Source organism: Hemitrygon akajei, chromosome 4 (genome assembly GCF_048418815.1).
Source record: "Hemitrygon akajei chromosome 4, sHemAka1.3, whole genome shotgun sequence".
NCBI classification, from domain to species: domain Eukaryota; kingdom Metazoa; phylum Chordata; class Chondrichthyes; order Myliobatiformes; family Dasyatidae; genus Hemitrygon; species Hemitrygon akajei.
In genome coordinates, this window is record NC_133127.1 from 81,830,007 (window position 1) to 81,852,348 (window position 22,342).

The 22,342-nt window shown below is 37.8% G+C and overlaps 2 protein-coding genes across 5 annotated transcripts in view; one reads left to right on the forward strand and one right to left on the reverse strand.

Annotated features, from left to right (window-relative positions):
- The window catches only part of otud4 (OTU deubiquitinase 4), an 80,481-nt gene extending 73,663 nt beyond the window's left edge, over positions 1 to 6,818 (forward strand). For both annotated transcript variants that reach the window (XM_073042954.1, XM_073042955.1), the window contains exons 17-18: positions 1,163 to 1,203; positions 1,790 to 6,818. In XM_073042954.1, the coding sequence (XP_072899055.1) occupies positions 1,163 to 1,203; positions 1,790 to 3,307 (1,559 nt within the window). In that variant the 3' untranslated portion in view covers positions 3,308 to 6,818. The remainder of the gene's footprint in view (positions 1 to 1,162; positions 1,204 to 1,789) is intronic.
- A 3,578-nt stretch (positions 6,819 to 10,396) lies between these two features.
- The window catches only part of abce1 (ATP-binding cassette, sub-family E (OABP), member 1), a 35,104-nt gene continuing 23,158 nt past the window's right edge, over positions 10,397 to 22,342 (reverse strand). For all 3 annotated transcript variants that reach the window (XM_073042956.1, XM_073042958.1, XM_073042957.1), the window contains exons 12-18: positions 20,361 to 20,420; positions 20,209 to 20,267; positions 18,584 to 18,694; positions 13,605 to 13,747; positions 12,386 to 12,508; positions 11,419 to 11,530; positions 10,397 to 10,829 (exon numbers count right to left, since the gene is read on the reverse strand). In XM_073042956.1, coding sequence (XP_072899057.1) covers positions 10,782 to 10,829; positions 11,419 to 11,530; positions 12,386 to 12,508; positions 13,605 to 13,747; positions 18,584 to 18,694; positions 20,209 to 20,267; positions 20,361 to 20,420 — 656 coding nt within the window. In that variant the 3' untranslated portion in view covers positions 10,397 to 10,781. The remainder of the gene's footprint in view (positions 10,830 to 11,418; positions 11,531 to 12,385; positions 12,509 to 13,604; positions 13,748 to 18,583; positions 18,695 to 20,208; positions 20,268 to 20,360; positions 20,421 to 22,342) is intronic.

Sequence of the window (22,342 nt, forward strand, 5' to 3'; positions counted from 1 at the left end):
TGCGATTGGCCAGGCGCGCAGTTTTGCTCAAGTGAAGGGATGCTGCCCGCCCACCCACGCTCAGTGGCTCAGGGACATCATGTCCAGTCTACACCTTGAGAAGATCCACTACTCAATCCTCAATTCAGAAATAAAGTTCCAAAAGGTGTGGGGACCCTTTCTGAATATTTTCAAAATTTCCAGCCAGACTAAAGGTCTATTCTTTCTCCCTTTCCTCAGTACATAAATCCCTGACCTCCAGCATTTCCTGGTAAAACTCTTCGGACTCAGATTTGTTATCATACAACAGGTTATGTATTAGAAAAATACACCACTTTTATACCACTGCATCTCTGTGGGGACAGAGGTTCTGTTTAACCCTTTCTGCCTATGCATTGATGGCTTGGAGTTGGGGATTGGGAGCAGTGGGGTGACAATGATTTGTACTGTGTGTGCATCTCTTTCATGAATGAGAATTGTACACTTATTACATTTAGTATGCTCTGCACAATTCTTCTTTACACTATGTTCTCCTTATTTAATAAACAATAAAAACATTGTCTAAAAATACAGTATCATATATTTTTAACTTGCAAAATTATTGTGAATTCTTTTCCAGCATATGTCAAGTAATGGCCAAGAGTTTCAAAAGGAAAAATATATTGCAATTAAAAGTAGAAATAGAGTGGATGTTTGAAATGCATATTCAGCCAATCAGTGTCTGAATGGAAGAGTTTTCATAATCTCACACAACAACAAGTTCTGCAGTTAGCAGGTGCCAGGATACAGTTCTTGTTTGCAAACTTAGAAGTGGTCTGATGAAGATTCTCTTGTATGATTTAAAGAATGAAAGTGAGATTTAGTGGGAATGGGTCTCTTTTCTCTGGAGCTTAGAACACAGGATCAGTAGGAGTAAGCATAAACCATCTTATTTATTATAACCATTCAGTAAGATCAGTGCAGATCACTGACTGCCACTCTGTTTTCCTGCTGCTCCTTGCATCTACAGATTTTTTTTTTGTTGATTTTGTTTTTGAACATGTACAATATAAAAGCATTCATAGGACTCCAGAGTGGTGCTTTAATAAATTTAAATAACATTTAAACATTTAGTAAAATGTGCACAGATTTGATGGTCATTTCCATTTCATGAAAAAGTATTTTTTTTTCATTCTTCAAATAGATAAAAGCATTCTACGCTTTTTCTACAACCTTGGTGTTAAGGTAAGCCATCTTATTGTGACTTTACTGTCATTCATAGTAGGAAATTATTAGCCATAGGAAGCATGTTGGCTCTATTGCCTGCTGTTACATTGGCTTTGTGGACTAACCTTAATTCCTGAATATTTAGGTTTTGTTTAATAAGTTGCTTTACACTTTGTGATCATTGTAGTCCTCTGTAGTCTAATTGCTTTTGCATAAAAGGAAACTATCACTGCTACTTTTATGGTCCACCTCTTTAACATGACATTTAACTGTGGTATTAATTCTAATGCATTGCTCATAAATGGCTATTCCTGTGTGTGCGTGGCCATTAAGAGTGGGAAGTTATTCATATGTTGTACTGCTAATCTGCTGCCGTCTATTGTCTACACCCATATTGTCTAAACCCTAATAAATTTAATCGGATAGTAATGAGCAGGAGGACCTTGGACAACTTCCTTGTATGCCTTGGGGAAAGAGGGAATAATGAGTTTCTCACAAAGGGATGTCAGTTTCATGCTGATAGCTTGCAGCATGAAAGTTGCTGTGCAAGGAGTCAGTCATGTTGGTGATCACACTTTTTCACATCAACCACTTTCTTTTCCAGGCTTACAGCTTTCCATGGTGGCCACCGTTTTCCTATCTTTATCCACTGAATCAGGCTTATTTGAAACATTGTGGAATGTATGCTGGGTGTCCTCCTCCGATATTCCATGCAAATCCTCAGTTCCAGGCGATGGCAGGGCAGGTGCGGAATGAGGATGCGGGAGCCCCATTGCCCATGTCAAATACTCAAGAAATCAATGCTGCTAATTGGTCAGATGTCAGTGAAGACACTGGTCATTCAGTAGCTCCACAAGCAGCTACCAGACACCTGCCTCATGAAAACAAATCTGTTCCAGTCTCATCAAACCCTTTACAAGCCCCACAAAATTTTAATCCTCTCTTCCCATGTCATTTTCCTAACTTGATATTGGATGGAACACAGCCTTCTGGATGGGCTGCACCTCCACCCCAGAATTTAATTCCTCAGACTGCACACATGCACCCTTTCAATTTTCATCCTATGTACATGAATGTACAAGGACACGCATATCCATTACAAGTAAATGGTGGGACCTCAGTGTGTCCAACTGAGCAGAAGGTTGGTGCACCACATCAATGTGCACAAATTTCCAACAGCACCGAAAGTCTTAACTTGGATGAATCGGAAAAAGAGCCACTAGAAATCAGCCATGCAGGGAAGGGTGAGCTTTCTCAGACTCAGCTACTTCCAGAAACTGTTAGTAATATCAGAGACTTGCGTCCCTCAAGTGATAAGCAGCAGTCAACTCCTAGTCCGCATAAAGAATATGTAAAGCAACACCCAGTCCTTAAAAGAGAAATAGAGCTAGAGAAAGCAAGCATAATTTCTACTTCTGGGCTTTCTAGTGTGGATCCAAAGAATATCGAGTCACAGAATCTTGCAAGTAATTCAGAGAGTCTGCACACAGAGGCAAAATCCAAAGGTGATTTAGCTTCTCAAAGTATTGATAAATCAAAAGTTGATAGCGTAGAGCAGCAGCCTGTAGCAGTCACCTCCAGGAATCAGAATTCTAGGTATTATAAAATGCCCGGCACCTTGTACAATAAACCTGGACATTTTCACAAACGGACTTCAAGAGACATGAGTGACTACACAAAAGATGATAGTCCCTCAGAAAAGAATGTACTTCAATGTAATCTGCACATCCATAAGCAGGAAGAAAGGGAAATGAGTAGGAAAGATAAACAAGGCAAGCCATGGTCATCAAGAGACACAAATTACTTATATGATAACGACATTGACAGGACCAGTAAAGCAGCCTCAAAGGAAGATCGAAGACCACCTTCTAGAGACAGAATTGTACAGAGATCTGAAATGAATGTAAGTCCTGGTGGGATTGAAAATTTGCAGATAAGAGTTGAAAACCAAAGGTACCATATGAGTGATAATAGACTTCGTGAAAGAACTTCAGCCAATAGGAGGGATGGCGATGGAAGACCATTTCGAAATCCAACAGCTGTGGAAGACACCAGTGGTGTACCATATGAACGGAAACGCAGTAGTTTTAGGAAACAGAGATATAAAGAGAGTGGGAAGTGATAGTTACATAAGAAAATGATAATAGTTTCTATAATTATTAATTTAACACTGGCATAACTAGAAAGATTTTTGAAAGGAGTTAAGAGTTTTCTTTATCAACAGCATTATGTCCAGCACAGACATTGTAGGCCAGAGAGCCTATTCATGTGCTTTACTGTGCTGGGATCTAAATGCCTTCATTACAGGTTGAGACCAATTTCCTGTTGTGCTGTGACTTCTGAAATCATTTGCCATTTTAGTCCCACATCCCAGCCTTTATCGGTCTTGAGTCCAATTGTTGTTTGAAAAATATATGTAATGTGCTTTCATTACCTCCTGTTGTTACTCATCTTAACCTTTAGTTTGATTTAAAAAAAATCCTTGTTCCTTTTGTCACAATGTAAATCTGTATCCTCTTGTTACTGATCTGTTTCCTGCAGAAATTGCTTCCACCTCCACTAAAAAGCTTTGAAATTTTTAAGTTAGATTTCCTTTATTGAAAATAAATATTCCACTAGGATTTGTACTGAGGGACTTGATGGTTATATATAAATAAATTACCATATAGTTTGTGGTAAGTTTATAATACTGGAAGTTGAAGGCATATTTCAATTACAAAGCATTAAATTACAAAGATCATGTGGCAGATGTATTTCAACCCAAGAGAAAGGTGATCTGTATTGTCTGAGAAATAGATCCTGCTAAAGACTTTGATTTGAGGTTCTGGTAAAATACAGCAATAGTCACAATAAATTAAGACTTGGGGAATATTTAACTTTTCTAGCAATAGGCCTGGAATGTAAACAATTCTATCACAGTTGTATATTCTTGTTTATGCCACATCTGAGTTATTCTGTGGAATTCTAGGTGTCAGGTCTCTAGCACAAGTTCACCGGTAAATTAAGGGGTTCATGGGTTTGGACTAAGAAATTAGATTAACTATTGTATTTGCAGGTATAGGCATTAGATAATTTGATAATTATAAAGTATTGATAGACTGGATGTTGGTAGAAGTGTTGAAAGTCAGGCAGCAGAACATCCAGGATGTACAGAGTAGACTTACAAGAAGCGATCAACTATTTCCCACAAAAAAGCAGTTAGTATTTAATGATGAGCTGAGCTTCCCCTCAACAAAGGATATTGTGTTTTCTACAATTCATGTTCCTTGTTTCCTAACCTTTGCTTTCAAATAATATTTCCAGTTCCTTCAATATCACTTCATAGCTGCAAACACTCAATATGGGATCATTCCTCTTAAACAAATCTCCTGCATTGTGCTGACATCTTTCTTAGCACTGCTGTTGAGGCCTAATCCAGTGATACAAAATGTTAGCATGTTTTGTTTCCATGTTCCTGTTTACAGAACCAACGATTTTTTTTGAATTGTTTGAAATCACTGAAAATCAAGGTGAGGCCCTTGTTGCAAGTGTCTAGAGAGGTACTTGCGGTGGTCCCTGAGTGTGTTTGTGGTCTTCTGCTGCTGTAGCCCATTCACTTCAAAACTTGATGTGTGTTCAGTGGTGCTCTTCTGCACACCACTGTTGTAACGTGTTTGAGTTACGGGCGCCTTCCTGTCAGCTTGAACCAGACTAGCCGTTCTCCAACCTCTCCATTAATAAGGCATTGTCGCCTGCAGAACAGCTACTCACTGGATGTCTTTTGTTTTTCCACACCATTTTCTGTAATTTGTAGAGACTTGTGTGTTAGAATCCCAGGAAATAAGCAGTTTCTGAGATACTCAAACTACCCCATCTGAAATGAACAATCATTTATTTCAGTCAAACTGACCTGGATCAAATTTCTTCCCCATTCTGATGTTTGGTCTGACCAACAACTTAATCTCTTGACCAGATCTGCATGCTTTTATGCATTGAGTTAATTGGCTGATTAGATATTTGAATTAATGAGCAGGCGCACATAATAAAAGTGACCACTAGGTGTAAATGGTTGAAGTAGAATTGAAATTAGTCAACTTGGGGAGTATTTCATTATAATGATTCTATCTTACTTTAAGATATGTTTTTTGCAGCTGCCAAGAATATGAATGAACTCTTTTTTTTAGTCTAGAAATATTTCCTTTAGTATTAAAGGGCAATGTTATTTTGTTTAGATTGCAAAATGCAGTAATTCCTAGTAATATAGAGGCACAGGGAATTCATATTCAAGATAACAAATTGAATAGATGTTACCTTATTGCCTCTTTCAAAGCTTAAGTATAACACAGTTTTTCTATATACCACGATTGTAGTTTCAGCAGAATTTTGTTGGCACCTGTTCACTGGAGCTGCAGCAGTGATTGCTTTAATACAGTTTTGCCATTTAGTTTGTTATCATTTCACTCCTACATCCCTTTTTGATGGAAGCTCAAAGGACACCTGCAACACCACTTACTTTGAGTACTGCCTTGTGCCTTTTCATTAGGATGCCAATATCTACCTCAGGACTGCTTAATGTTGCTTATGATTGTCTTGACTCATTACTCACAAACACTGTGGTATTCCATTCATATCTGAATATGACTTCCCAGGCTGAAATATTTCATTACAATTTTATCTGCAAAATGTAGATTACTAGTGGTAGCTGTAGTCCAATTATAAAGACAAAAGTGACATTAAATGTGTGTGGTTACATTTTTAAAAAAAGTAGGCATATGTTCCTTTTAAATGTAGCATGTCTTAGTCTCTGTATCGAGGTTGTAAGCATTTAGGTAATGAGACATTTGTTGTGAGAGAATTTGTCCTCTGGCATTTTAAAACCATAGATTTAAAATTTCAAAGTATCTGTGTATTTTTATTATTGGCCTTCAAATGTCCTGCCACTGCTGAGCGTGACTATTAGTTCAGCCAGACTCACGGCTTGGCCCAACATATCCTTGCTGTCCAGCCCCATGATCTCAAAATTATAACCAAAATATTAGCAGCACAGTAACATCATTTGACCAATCGCATCTGGAGTTTTGGAGACTTATTAGCTTTGGCAGACCCTTGTGCTGCTTCATCCTATAGTTATCTCAATTTGTATGTATTTTATTTTTATGTTTCAAATAACTGTACCCTAACACTACAGGAAACATTCTATTTTAATAAAAAGATGACTATTAACTTTGCAGGGATTATATTGCACTTGTACTTAAATGTGGTTATGAAAATATTTATAATGCATTGATGAGATGGACACAACAGCATAGACTTGTGGACAGACAATATTAATGATTTATTTCAATTTGATGAACAGTTATTAACAAAAACGCTGACAAACTTGTAATAAATGTTAATTGGTCCATGCGTTTGTTGGATTGTTTTCCATTTTGAAATGTGGTGTTAACTACATTCTGCTAAAACATCTTACACGTTTTACCATGCAAACAGGAATGTAATATAATCCAGACTGGACTTTTTAGTTTGCAGATTTCATTGAGCCATATTTTTTGATGGGCATTTCCTATTGATTATGGAAATCTGTCTCATTTTGTATTCCAAGATGGTTGAATTTGTAAAGGGTGTTTTGCATTAATAAAATAACTGCCTTGCAATGCAATACTTGTCTTAATTTTATAAGACAATAAAGTGAAAGGGAGAAAGAACATTGTACAATTAAACATAGACTTACTTACCCAACTGTCTGTCCATGGCATAATTCGGGAAATACAAGCTGTTTCCACAGGAAAAACATCTGATGTGGATACCCAAATTTAAAACTTGAATACATATTTGTTTATTTGTTCCTACAAACAACTACCCATTCTCCACTTTTAGTAATGGTTCTTATTGGTTTTTAAGTGCTTTTGATGCTATTCATTACAATACAGTGAAATATGAGATTTTGTTCTGTGTACTTTCCAACATGCTGACAAAACTGTCTTACGGACACCTGTAAAAACAAGCCATTTGTTAACTGAGGAATGGCCTGTAAGGGTTTTTTATTGGCAGATATAGATTGCTATTGTATTAAAAACAAGCTGCTGTAGATTTTGTAAATGTGATTTCAGGTAATCAACGAGCAAACTTTCTATCATCACAGTAAGTCACCTGCATCTGTTTGCTGGGATTTTTTTTGCATTCTAATTTTGGTTTTGTTTAGTTGTACAGTCGGCTCTCCTTATCCGCGGGGGATTGGTTCCAGGACCCCTCGCAGATATTGTACCAAAATTCACGGATGCTCAAGTCCCTTATTCAACCTGTCTCAATACGGTAGATCTTAGGACCCAGCGGAAACCCAGACCTTATTTAACCTGTCTCAGTGTGGTGGACATTAGGACCCGGCGGCAGAACTCTGAACCTGCAGTGTTTCTGTTCGCGAAAATGATTACGATTGAAAATAAAGTGTAAGTAATAAAGCGATCGGAAAAAGGTAAAACATTGGAAAAGCGTTAGGCTACATCAGTCAACAATCAGAACAATTTTAAAGGATAAAGTGAGAAAGGCTCTGCCCTGATGAAAGCTACAATTATTACTAAGCAACGCAGTGTTTTAATTATTGGGTTTTGGGTTTTTGATCCTCCACATCAACCCGGGATGGTGGAAAGCGTACTTGGGAGCGATCTGTCCCGAGTTGCGAGAGCTTCCGTTCCTGACCCCGGTGCTGAAGCGTATGTTCTTAAGTGTTTTATATGCATAGAAAGGTAAAATATATACTGTATACTAAGACAAACGTTCGACTAACTGACGCTAAATACCGGATGTACCTGTTCCAACATACTTAGTAAGAGAACTTCCGATTTTTTCGATCCTGATCCACGATAACCCATGCACATCCTCCCGTATACTTTAAATCATCTCTAGATTACTTATAATACCTAATACAATATAAATGCTATGTAAAATGGTTGTTGTACTGCATTGTTTAGGGAATAATGACAAGAAAAAAGGTCTGCACATGCTCGAACAAGTGCTGGAAGAGCATTTCCGGGTTTTCGCGGTTGGTTGAATTCGCGCATGCGGAATTCACAGGTAAAGAGGGCTGACTGTACAAATTAAAGAAATGAGGTTTGCATGACAATCAATGGACCTTTTAAACTTTCTTCCACATTACTTATCTCTGAGAATGCAAGTTTGAGAATCTTTGTTCTTTGAGAACCTTTTATTGGTTCAAATACACATGGTAGGTGAGCTTCCATTGGATATTCTGTGGATCTTCCATGTCACTTTCAATGCAGAGTAGGGGAGTGAACTAAATGACCTGACAGTAATTTTGTGCATTATTTCTTGTAGCAGCTCTCACCTGAGTCAATCAGGGTTATTTTTTTTTCGTGATTTTCTTTTACAAATTTAAGTGTGATTGTTTAATTTGAATACCCAAAAGACGTTCATCACCTGGCAATGGAAACCATCTTGATCCTTTTCAAAGGCACTCCAAGTAACCTTGGTTCTAAAACCACCCACCCCCTCCCTTTTAGAAAAAGAACTTATCTAATGTTTTTGATGGGCATAACATCAAATGAATTTTCCTTTACTATTTTCTCCATTGCCTTAATGTTTTTTGAAGAGTAGGTATGGCTTAGAACTTAATGCTCTAGTCTAACCATTGAACTTCTCTATTCAGTTCTCTAGAATTGAACATTGGTGATGTTTACTTTTTAATGTTCTTAGCTTATCAATAGTTTCAAAGATTGTATATTAAACAATGATAATTTTGATTAAGTGGGTTTGTTTTCATACCAAATTGTAATTTGTCAGATCTCCCCCATGTCAAGATTATGTGAATGACTGGTTATATAATCTGAAGTTTATTCCAAAAGGTTTTTATTGCCATGGAGGGGAAGAATTAGACTACAAAACAAAAAATATTAGAGGTTTCCTGGTACTCCTCCACATGGCTTTGCTGACAAGTTTCAAATGCGACAACAGCTCCTACAGATCAAATCTAATGTTTTAAGGGATTGGCTTCTTTTAACACATTTTACATTTATTTGCAACTTGTGATAGTATTGTAAAGCTTACAATGCATCATTATACAAAATTTTAACTGCATTCCCTGCTCAGTTACTATTTGTTCTGAGAGAGGATGAGGTGCATGGATATGTTTTAGGCTGGTATTAAGGCATTATCTCAGATTTACACTCTACAATTTTAACAACTTGGGACCTAAGTTTGCCATGGGAAGGGATGGGGCAGCCATGTATGGGACAAGACTGCTTAACCATAGACAAATGTAGCAACAGAAATTAAAACAAAACTAATTGGAGCTTGATTCCCTCTTCAAGCCCAAGTAAACTCTTCACTTAACAATGAGTCTTTACAAAACTCCAATGTTCCTCAGGAAAATGACTGATATGAAAACGAAGGCAATATTTCAGTGATCAGTAATGTACATTGATTGGAAATGTTTACATGTTATGAAATCAAAGTGAATAGGCATAAATTTACAAAGCAAAGCTCAATGACTTCAAATAAATTGTAATTTAACACTTTAAATACTTTTTGACATGGTCACTGAAATAACACATTTTCTAGGATAAAATTGGCCTGAGGATGCTCATTCCTATTACAGAAAAGTTTAATCCAAAATTTTGATCTTGGTGTTCTCTGGATATTCACTGCAATAGTGTTCTGCTGGAAAGCTTCCTTATCAGTTTAATTTGCAGATATCCCATTCAACTTTGGAACTGCAAATTAACCTCCCTGGATTCGGACAGACCCCAATAGAAGTTCTCTCAAAATACCACTATTAGTTATTTACGAAATGTCTGTTACATAGTCAATGACTAATTCACAGAATACTAATGATGTCTAGTATAACAAGCAGTCAACTAGATGAACATACATGCACACAGACCATTCCCATACTACTATCACCATTTAAATACACCTGCATTACCTAACAACAAAGCAGTATTGGTTTGAAGCCACTTTATGTCTGATTTCCCAACCACAACAATAAGGTGCTTGTGTTCATCCACTTTTCTGATCACAAGGAAAAAGAGAATCATAATTGATTAATTCAAGCAGGCTTGGATATCAAGCAAAAGATCATAAATATTTCCTTCCTGTAATGTATACAAATGTCATAAGATCTTCCTTTGCAGCTGCAGATCTGTCCATACCGTAACTTATTCCACATATGGCAATGTATAACTTGTCAATCAGAACAGGAAACACAGTACACTTAATCTTCATTTTTATAGGATTTAATATTGTTACAGGACGCTTTGAAATAGATTTATTCCTCAAAATTCAATTATTGCCAAAAGAGGTTGATGTAAAAAATAAAAGAATAATTGATGTCTCCATTTTTTAATTACACCACAACCCCTCTGGTTATCTTTTAAAGCACATGGTTGTTTTACTCTTTCTGAGACACTTCCCCCTTGTACACCTCAAACTGGTGTTCCACATTACAGCCAGGAATAAATAAATGTTTCAAGGGGGAAAATGAACAATTAAGAATTATTAGAAAGAACTGCTCTTGATGTTGATTGAGCAGTGAGAGATGTAGACTGTTCATTTTCATTCCATATGTTTCCTGAATATGACAACTGGATTCACCATATGATGGGTCAGTCATCCAAGAAAAAATAATTTCCACTCTTCTTCTGCTCCACATCCTATTAACAAAAAAGTAGTAGGTCACAGGCTTCCCAAACATTTTCCAAATAACACAAAAAATCTCTACTGCAACTAATTATATAAAGATAATTCAAACAGCTGAATCTACTTTAAAAAGAACTGCAGCTGCTCACCTCCCTCAAACTGTGCTTCCTGTAGTTCTCCTGTGAAGGGCTGCTTAGCGTCTGTGCATTACCTCAGTCATATCTACTTCCTTATGGGCAACAGCAAACATGATGCCATTCCTATCACTTAGTTGCATGATACCACTAACACTGATCACCACAAAGAAAGGTAGTATTAATGGATATAAGACTTCCTTCTATCAGAACAAATGTAGGAAACAACACCTTGTGATGCTAACTCTGTGAATTAGTTAATATTCAATCATTTGCAGCACCCTTATTTTCAGAAAGACCTAAATAAAATCGTTTGTATATAATATACACAGACGATCAAACTTGATGGATCTAAGTTTCCCTTAGGTAACATTGTAATTTGTGAGCACATTAGGAACCTTGCACATAAAAGGGACACTGATTTAAATTTTGTAACCATAGTTAACACACACAATTTATGCTTACTTACCTTGATAGAGTTCATTTTATTAATCCTTGGTCTATAATTGTTTGGATCTCTTCGGAATGTGATTTCCAGCTGTGACAAGAATTTATTCATTCCCGCAAGCAGAGTCTGTGGACTAATTGTTTAATGCAATATTTAGTAAACTGAAATACAGATCCAAGTTGAAGCACACGAAATCTGAGAATAATTTTTAACATTATAATCTAATTCTCAAATGCAAAACTGAATTAAAATACTGTTGCAATGCACTGATAATGTCCACAAGTTTTACACAGTATCTTACTTGACTTGTAACAATATTGTTCTAATATAATTTATTGCTCAAGGGATTTATTAATTTTCACCAGAGACCAGCGTTTAACATGCAAAAGAACAAAAGCCACAAAAAAGGAAACTTCTTTCAGTTATTGGAACAGATTGCTAACTTAATATTTTTATTTAAGAAATGTTCATTTTTAATGTCCACAAGTTGAAAAATCTATTTTCAATAAAAGTAACCTCATGAAAGGAGATTAAGAGAAAGGTAATTTAGTCCACACGGCTCAATCCCTTGGATTATTTAGCATTTATAAAGTTGACCTTTTTCTTGTCAGGTTATTCATAATGAACTTTCAATACATTATACATCCATTTGAAAAAAATGGCAGTGTTGAGCTTGCATGGGGCAATATTTCTCCACAAATTTGTTGTAACTTAAAGCTACAGTTACTCAAAATAACAGAATAGAGTACAATTGTATAAGGAAAATAAGTTAAAATTGACAGGATATCCCAACATAATTAAGAAGGATGTCTGGCTTATTTCTACAATACCAGACCTTTGAGTTCAGACTTCCCATATTTATATCAATGTTTTGCACAGGTGAGCGAACAGATTTCAAAGAAAAAGAGGCATTCAGCCCCATTATTAACCACGCTCTGACTTCCAAAATGGATGCAAATAATCATGCTCTCAAAAACATAAAACTTACGGATTAGCAGTTGTACTTTTAGATGGTACTCCATCAAACACAATCACACGGTCAGCCAAATAGGTGGCCATTATAAAGTCATGTTCCACAACAAAGGCAGTCTTCTTGGCATGGAGAATGAAACTAAACAATAATTATAGAGAGAGCACTTGTCACTAATCCAATAAACAATGTTTTTAAGACATCAAGTAACTAATGATTTTATATAGAACAAAGTTAATATAAAAATAAAACATTGTAAATCCAGATATTTGATGGTGACTATATCATAGAAGCTATTTTAATGGAAATTACAGGCACAAAATGTGGAATTTGCCTTGAAAATCTCGAGTTGATTTATGTTTAAGGAATATTTATCAAATAATTTTAATAGAAAGTTACTGATGTAAATATGCTTTAAGTGCCTCAGACATCTTTGAAAACTTAAATGTTTCAATTGCTTTGTACAAACTCCAACTTTGTTAAATCAGCCTGAGATGTTCTAGGATGGTGCCTGAGATTTAATTACAACCGAGCCTTTTTATCTCTCAGAAGCCTCTGAATACAAAAATCTAACGAAACACCACTAACATAACTGTACCATGCCTAGGATGGGAATTCTAGCAGAAAGACTCCCCAACTATGCACAGTTTCTTGCCATGTTCTTCCTCCTCAAAGGCATTTCATTCAACCAAATCTCATTTTCCGCTTGTGTTCAGTCCGTTAAGAACTAACTTCAGCAAAAATATTCTTACTCATTGGTACCACATGAAACCTCTTAATTAGGATAACTGTATTTGTCTGTTTTAATGGTATTTACCATAAAAGTCAAATCTAGTTCAGCAGAACTCCACTGTAATAGTTTTATAATCCTTAAAACATAAAACCATTATTTGCCAAGCTAATTTTGGCTCCAGCCTGTCCCCCACCCTCAGATCTCATGGACTTTGGTTCTCACAATCAGTCTGTCATAACAAAACCTCATTAAAGGCCTTGCAAAAGTCACATATACCATCAAACACCATATTGTCATCAACCTTTCTTGGTGCAAAAAGGGGCCAATCATGTTAACACTCCTTTCTAAATGCAACTACATTCTCTTAAGAAGTGCATGCTATCCTTAGCAAACAGCATCACTAACATTATAGTAATCTCTGAAGTTCAACTGATTTAGAAAGTACATCCCAATGAACTAAGGTGACATTTAAGTTATTGAATAATTGCCCCTAAAAAAAATTACCGTTTTATTACTCTTCCAGCCATGAGACGCTGTTCAGAATCCAGGTAGGCTGATGGTTCATCAATCAGATAGACATCAGCTGGCTTACCCAAGCAAAGCGCCAGTGCCACACGTTGCAATTCACCTCCAGATAGATTCTGAACCTATATGAGATTATGGATTATAAAATTTATGGTGAAAGAAAGAAATCTTGCCATAAATTATGCACTGAGCAAAATCTAATGGAATAGATTCAAGCAAACTTCTTAATGTTGCACAACTACATTACAACACATTGCAAAAGATATTGGATGAAAGTTCACAACAATGATAATACCTCAAATATGCCATGGTGAGGTGCCTATAGGTAGGTGGTTCAGTGCCTATTTCTCACACTGGGTCCAAGCTCACTCTGATACACATGAAGCTGCCTCATGGGCTGTTTTGCCCAAGTTCTGAAGCAAGTCTCAACTATTTGCTTATTTTCTTGATTGGGATAATGACCAATAAAGCAGCACACAAAGAACGTTCCTTACTCCAAGAAACAAAGATACTGAGCAATGTACCCACAATCCCCGATTTTCATAACATAAAAGAATCTCTTTTATGAAGGTCTGTTGCTTAGGAGAGATGCCTTCAGTCTGTTTACTTCACATAAGTATTTATCAATTATTTAAATAAGGTAATTTGCAACCATGACACACTAATGTAGATGCTGGAAATCTGAAACAGAAAAAGAAAATGCTGGACTATATATGAAAAAAGAGAACAGAGTTAAAGCTTGAGCCAGAAACTGTCCTTTTTGACCATGCACTCAATTTCTAGTCTGTATCCTCTCAAACATAATGGCTGCTTGATATCTATCCCCAAGGCTCCCACTGTGGCTATCAGTTCTGTTAATGAAAACAGCATGTCACTGTTTCTTATATTGACAAATGTCTAGGTAAAATGGCATCAGTCACTCACACATACATACGTGATTTAAATATCATTCTTTGATGCAATTTGATTCATTATTCTTTATCAACCTCTAAGGCAGCAAGCATGGCCATGATTTGAACTGGATATTCACATCCCACAAAGCAGGCCGAGCTTGATTGAAGAAGGCCAGGTGATCGGGTTCAGTTTCTATACTTCACAGCGCAGTGAAAGTAGTAATTATAACTGGGCTTGGTGTAACAAAATCTCAAGCTGGTCACCTTATTTCAAGTAAACATACAGCTCTACATCTTTGCTTTCCCTTTAATGAAGCTGATTTCCCATCACTTGTTAGTTTCCAATGCTTATTTTCTTCCTGTTCAGATAATGGGCAAATGACTTTCCATAACAGTATGCACAAGCCACTTTTGAGTAATCAGATAGTTTAAACTTGGCAGAAAACTTTAAAACAGGACTTAGTCCCATTCAACCATCTGAACCTGTTTTACCACTGAATTATATCACAAGTCTCCTGTATTTTAAATCTTTCCACCTGCAATGGTCTATTTCTTTTTGGGAAAAGATTCCAAGCGTGAACCATGTTGTCCAGATTCAATGTCTAACTCTAGTTTAATCTACTCAAGCCTCATCCTGAACTTTGTAGTGGAACTAATTAATTACTTTCGACCCTTCAATCAGATCACCATTTAATCTCATATTCTCAATGAATTACAATCCTAGTTTATACAACCGGTTCCTAATTTAAAACTTAACATCATAATAGTCTCTTATAAAGGGAACAATTTGCTTAAAGTAAATTTAAGTGACTTTATGTTTTATGTGACCTTCAGTGACTTTTTTTTCTACAGCAAAAATAGCCAGAATAACCCTGAAATATAATGTTAATGACAAATGAAAACCCCATCTTGATCATCAGCCATCATCTACAAATTAGACATCCAGTCTGTAATTACCTGCACCTGGCACACATTTAAGTTCTACTCACTCATTACTCCTACCATCTGACGTTATCGCCTACTGGTTACTAAAATTCAAATAACTGAATTACTTTTCTCTTCTTTCATTTCTCCTGAGATATGTAACAACCCCTTCAAACACTTTTTCTGATTCTTCCATTGCACAAAACCATCAGTTATTATACCTTCCAGCTAATCTAGACCAACACCCGGTCTTCACTCAAGATTTAGAATTTATCATTCTGGAAACATTTCTGTCACACCTATCATCTCGTCCATTGGCGGTACATTTTCCCTTCTATTTGCTTGGAACTATCATGTAATCATGCCTCCCCCACATTAAGACCATAAGACATAGAAGTAGAATTAGGACATCCAACCCAATGAGCTTGCTTTGCCATTTCATCATGGCTGATCCATTTTCCTCTCAACTCCATTCTCCTGCCTTCTCTCTGTAACCTTCCACGCAACGACTAATCAACCTCTGCCTTATGTGTACCCAATGACCTGGCCTCCACAGCTGCCTGTATTCTGAGGCTGTGCCCTCTGGTCCTAGACTCCCCCACCACAGGAAAAATTGTATCCACATCCACTCTATCGAGGCTTTTCAATAATTGATAGATTTCAATTAAATCCCCCCTCATTCTTACAAATTCCAACACGCAAAGGCCCAGAGCCATCAATTGCCTCTCATACGGCAAATCTCTCATTCTCGGAGTGACCCTCTCCAATGTCAGCACATCACTTCTTAAATAAGAGCCCAAACCTGACAGTACTCCAAGTGAGTCCTTACTGGTGCCTTATAAAGCCTCAGTATTACATCCTTGCTTTTATATTCTAGCCTTCTCAAAATTAAATGCTAACATTGCATTTGCTTGCATAGCACCACTAGTCACCAACAATCAGAAAAGGCTCTCTTTGTTCCCACTCTACCTCTTGCCAATCAGCCAATCCTCAATCCACGCTGATGTCTTTTCTGTTATATCATGGGCTCTTGTTAAGCAGCCTCATGTGTGGCACCTTGTCAAAGGCCTTCTGAAAATCCAAGTACACAACATCCTCAGATTTTCCTGTCCATCCTGCTTGTTACTTCCTCAAAGAATTCCAACAGATGTGTCATGCAAGATTTTCCCTTAAGGAATCCATGCTGACTTTGCCCTTTTTTTAAAATCATGTGCCTCCAAGTACCCACATCCTTGACAATGGACTCTAACATCTTCCCAACCACTGATCTCAGGCTAACTGGCCTACAATTTCCTTTCTACCACCTCTGCAGTTCTCCAGTCCCCCAGGACCATGCTGTTACTCCACTGATTTGACTTTAGCTTCTCCCTTTCAAACTGCAGAGTGAATTCTATCATATTAGGTTCACTGACTCCTCAGGGTTCCTTTACCTTAAGCTCCCAGGACAAATCCAACTAATTACACAATATCCAATCCAGAATTGATCCCCCAATGGGCTCAACCACAAGCTACTCTAAAAAGGCATCTCATAGGCATTCTACAAATTCTCTCTCTTGGGATCTGGCACCAACCTGATTTTCCCAATGTACCTGCCTCATCACTATCATATTGCCCTTTTGACATGCCTTTTCTATCTCGCGTAATTTATAGCTCACTTCCTGGCCACTGTTCGGAGGCCTGTTTATAACTCCCATCAGGGTCTTTTTATCCTTGTAGTTTCTTAACTGTACCCACAAGGATTCTACATCTTGTGATCCTACATCACCTCTTTCTAAGGATTTGAATTCAATTTTTACCAACAGAGTTACGCCACCTCTTCTGCCGACCTGCCTGTCCTTATGATACAATGTGAATTCTTGGATGTTAAACTCTCAACTATAATCTTTCAGTCACGACTCAGTGATACCCACATCATCTGCCAATCTCTAACTGTGCTACACGATTATCTGCCTTATTCTATATACTGCGTGCATACAAATCTAACACCTTCAATCCTGTATCTGTCATCCTTTTTGACTATGTCTGCTTTTACATTGCAACTCATCCCAGTGACTGCCATCACTCCTACTACACACAGCCTCTGCTTGTAAACCAACACTCTGGTTCCCATTACCCTGCCAAATTAGTTTAAACCCTCCTCTATAGATTTAGCAAACCTCCCTGCAAGGATATTGATCCCCATCAGGTTCAGGTGTAATCCATCCCTTTTGAACAAATCATACCTTTCCCAAGAGAGATCCCAATGATCCAGTCATCTGAAATCGTGCCCTCTGCAGCAAATCCTCAGCCAAATCATTTTATTCTTTCCTTCACTGGCATGTGATACAGGCAGCAATCCTTGTTACCCTGGAGGTCCCGCTTTTTAGCTTTCTACCTAGCTCCCTAATTCTCTCTTCAGGACCTTCTCGGTTTTCCTACTTATGTTAATGGCGCTGATATGTACCAAGACTTGTGGCTGCTCACCTTCCTCTTTAGAATGTCATGGTCTCGATCCGAGTTGACCCCGACCATGGCACCTGGGAGGCAACATACTATTGGGGTGTCTTTACCACATCCACAGAATCCCGAGTCTCCTCTTCTAACTATGGAAGAATTAGAATATCACTACAGCAGTCCTCTGCTCATCCGTTCTCTTCTGAGCCACAGTGCAAGAGACCTGATCGCTGCAGCTCATCCCTGGTAGGTCATCCCCTCAACAGTACCCAAAATAGTATTGAAGGGAACTGCCACAGGGCTACTCTGTACTTTCTTCCAATTTCACTTCCCTCTCCTGACCGTCCCCCATTTTCCTGCCTCCTGCAACTTAGGGGTGATACCTCTCTGTAGCTCCTATCTATCACCTCCTCAGTTTCCTGTATGAGCTGAAGGTCATTGAGCTGCAACTCCAGTTCCTTAACACTTTCTCTGAGGAGCTGCAGCTTGATGATCTTCATCTCATAAGACCAGCTCATTAAGAGAATAATGCTAAAGATCCAATAATAATCAGCTATTTGCTCAAACTGGGCATTTCAGTTGACAGCAATTAGGAGTAAAGTATAATGGGTGGTCTTGATTTAGCAGAGATATTTCCTTCAAGCAATTTTTTACATTAATAATACCAGATGTTACACAAGAAACAATTAAAAAAAGCTGAAGCAGTACCTCTTGATCAATGATGCTTTCAATTTGCAGTGGTTTCATTACATCAGTTACAAATTGTGGATGAGTGTAGGCATCTCTGATCTTTTCATGAAGTAGTTGACGAACAGTTCCCTAATAAGGCAAAGTGCATTTTCTCTTTTACTTTAAAAAAACTAATATTTATTTCGAATATGTCCCCAATAGCTCAATTCAATGCACGTAGTTAAAATGTTATAACAAGATTAACAAACCTACAAGCATTCTATGTATACAGGCAGTCCCCTGGTTACGAACGAGTTCCGTTCCTGAGTCTGTCTTTAAGTCGGATTTGTACATAAGTCGGAACAAGTACATCTGGTACTATTTAGCATCAGTCAAATGTTTGTCTTAGTATATAGGTTTTATTTTACCTTTCTATGCATATAAAACACTTAAGAGATGTTTGTATTCCAATAATTAAACCACTGTGTTGGTTAGTAATAATTGTAGCTTTCATCGGTGCAGGGCCTTTCACATGCTCCATTATTCTCACTTTATCCTTTAAAATTGTTCTGAACATTGACCGACGCTTTTCAATGACTGATGAAGCTGCACCTCTTTCCAAACGCTTAATTACTTCCACTTTATTTTCAATTGTGATCGCTTCCCATCAACAGAACAGAAACACTGTGGGCAGCGGGTCCCGACCTCTGCTGACTCCTGAGGTCTGCTGGGTCCTAAAATCCACCGCACGGAGACAGGTTAAATGGGACAAATGGGGGCTGTGCTGGGTTTGGGTATTTGATCCTCCACAATATTCCACATGGGAATTTAAACTTGAGGTGGCAGTGTTTTTATTTAAAAACGAGGTCAAGTTGCGAGATCGATATCAACCCGGCACGGGAGCTGTCTGTCACTGGACAGAACTCGGGAACCTCCGTTCTCAAGCCCAGCACTGATCTCACTGCGCCACCAGCCGACCAGAACAGGGGTGGGGTGGGCGGGGTCAGGGTGAATCTTGCTAAGAAAAATTTAAGCCAAATACAAAGTTACACACTCAACACAGTGTCAATGGCAACAACTTAAAATGGCGGTTGGCGTTCTCCTTCCTTGGTTCGTAAGTACGAGTTGTCCATAAGTCGGACGTTTGTAACTCGGGGACTACCTGTACTTTCATGTGCAACATGGAAGTACCTTGAGGCACAGAATTGAAAGTTCAGTTTAGATTTGAAGAAGGCAAATACAAGACAGGATAATTTAGAGACATGAGAGGTAACTTCTTTATACAGAAGGCAGTGAGTAGCTGGAATGAGCTGCCAGAGCAAGGGTTCAAGGCCAGTACATGTGCGTTTAAGAGACATTTGGGTAAGTAGAGCTTGGAGGGTTATGGGTAACTGGGACTAGCTGAAGCAGTACCTCTTGTTGGCATGGACCAGTTGGTCTGAAGGGCTATTTCTGTGCTATATTACCCTATTACTGTAGGTATTGAAATACTCAGATAGGATGAACACCAAATTTAAGCCCCTCCACTTCTGTTTCAAGACTTGTAACTGTTTAAAATCTTGCACACATAACTGAGGGGCAATTTTTACAACTGCAAGTCTTTCCAATCCTCCTACAGCAATTCATTTACATCATTTACAGCCAAAAGTTATAATGCTACTTACTTGAGACTTAGGGCTTATCTTCTGTGGCTTGTAGCTGACATTTAGTACAGGCACTGTACCTATTAAAATATTTAATACATTATTTCAGATGTGACAGTGAGTGTTATAATTTGATAGTGCCATTTCCTAAAATTGTATCAATAATGCATTACCCCCTTCATCAGGCTTCAATCTTCCGGCCAACATTCGGATGAATGTCGTCTTCCCTGTACCTATTAAGAAAATAAAATAATCATTCTTTCCTTTACCATAAATTCCAGTTATTTTCCAAAACTCTTAAATTAACTGGTACAGCTAAGAATGTACAGTAAAGCTCTGATTATCTGCCAGTTCTTAGAACTCCTAACAGTTCAGCAGATGATTCGAAATGTGCACCTTGGGTTTCAAACACAAGCTGTATTTACAGTCAGAGCTGATTTTTGGACTATGCTTGTACATTTTCCAATTCCATTACAGTCACCAGATTTACTGGAAAATTTGTGTAATACACAATTTAAAAAAATGTTTACATTATTACCAGGAGTAATATCCAATCCAATATCCATCAAACTCTCCTCATATTAACCCTTTTTTTCCTGGGATTATTCTCGTAACCCTAGCACATCCTTTCTTAGATAAGGGCCGAAAACTGCTCACAGTACTCCAAGTGCGGTCTAACCAATGTCTTAGAAAGCCTCAGCATGACATTCTCGCTTATGTATTCTAGTCCTCTTGAAATTAATGCTAACATTGCATTTGTCTTCCTTACTACCGATTCATCTGCAAGTTAACCTTTAGGACTAATCTTGCACAAGGACTCCCAAGTCTCTTTGCATCTTTGATTTCTGAATTTTTTTTCCCTATTTAGAAACTAACCCACACCTTTTACCAGAGTGAATCACAATGCACTTCCCTACACTATATTCCTTCTGCCACTTCTCCCAATCTAAGTCTCTCTGCAGACACCCTGCTTCTTCAACACTACCTGCCCCTCCACCTATCTTTGTACCATCCATGAGTTTGGCCACAAAACCATCAATTCCTTCATCTAAATCTTTGAAATATAACACAAAAAGAAGTGGTCCTAACACCAATCCCTGTGGAACCTGCAGCAAATCAGAAAAGGCCCCCCTTTATTCCCATTCTTTGTCTCTTGCCAGTCAGCAAATCTTCTTTCCTTGTTAGTACCATTCCTATTATCTTGCTAAGCAGCCTCATATGCAGCACCCTGTCAACGGCCTTTTGAAAATCCAAGTAAACACCATCCAGTGACTCTTCTTTGTCTATCCTGCCTGTTATTTCCTCAAAGAGTTCTAGCAGACTTGCCAGGGGTTGCCAACCTGGGGTCCACAAACCCCCTTGGTTAATAGTATTGGTCCATGGTTGGGAACCCCTGCTCTAATCAAACATGTTAATTAAGAGTGGCATAAAAGTAACGCTTTACAGTGCCACTGATCAGGTTCAATTCCCATCGCTCTCTGTAAGGAGTTTGTACAATCTCCCCGTGACTGTGTGGGTTTCGTCTAGGAGCTCCAGTTTCCTCACACGTTCCAAAAACACACTTGTTAATAAGGATGAGTAAGTAAACATGCTGGAGCTGGAAGCATGGCCACCTGTTCCTGGCATATTCTCAGACTGTATTGGTCATTGACATAAAAAATGCATTTCACTATATATTTCCAAAGTACATGTGACAAGTAAAGCTGATCTTTTTAATATTTAAAAGTTAAAATCTTCCATTTAAAGGTACTCCATTTTTAATACAGAATTACTATTATTGCTAGCATACTATCAACCAGCACCCACCTACCACCCACCCCCATTCACTTGATACTTCGAAGTCCTCATGACTATCCTGATTCTTTATAATAAAACCCTGGTCCCAGCCTGCTCAAGAGGGGCCCATCCCAATGATTCTTAACCGTACAGTTAACGACACTTGTGTATTATGTAGTAGCACCTATTTCTCAAACCACCTCTTCAGCCATGAGTTCAATTTCCCAAGTTAATATTCCTTTCTCCAATTTGCATTGTTCAAACAGTAATAGAAAAAAATGCCTTAGAATGTCTTAATTTATAAATAGGGTTTCCTGATTATTTGTTTTTAATTTCTTATTGCAACATGTGCCTCAACAATTCAATTCTCTTTCCTGCA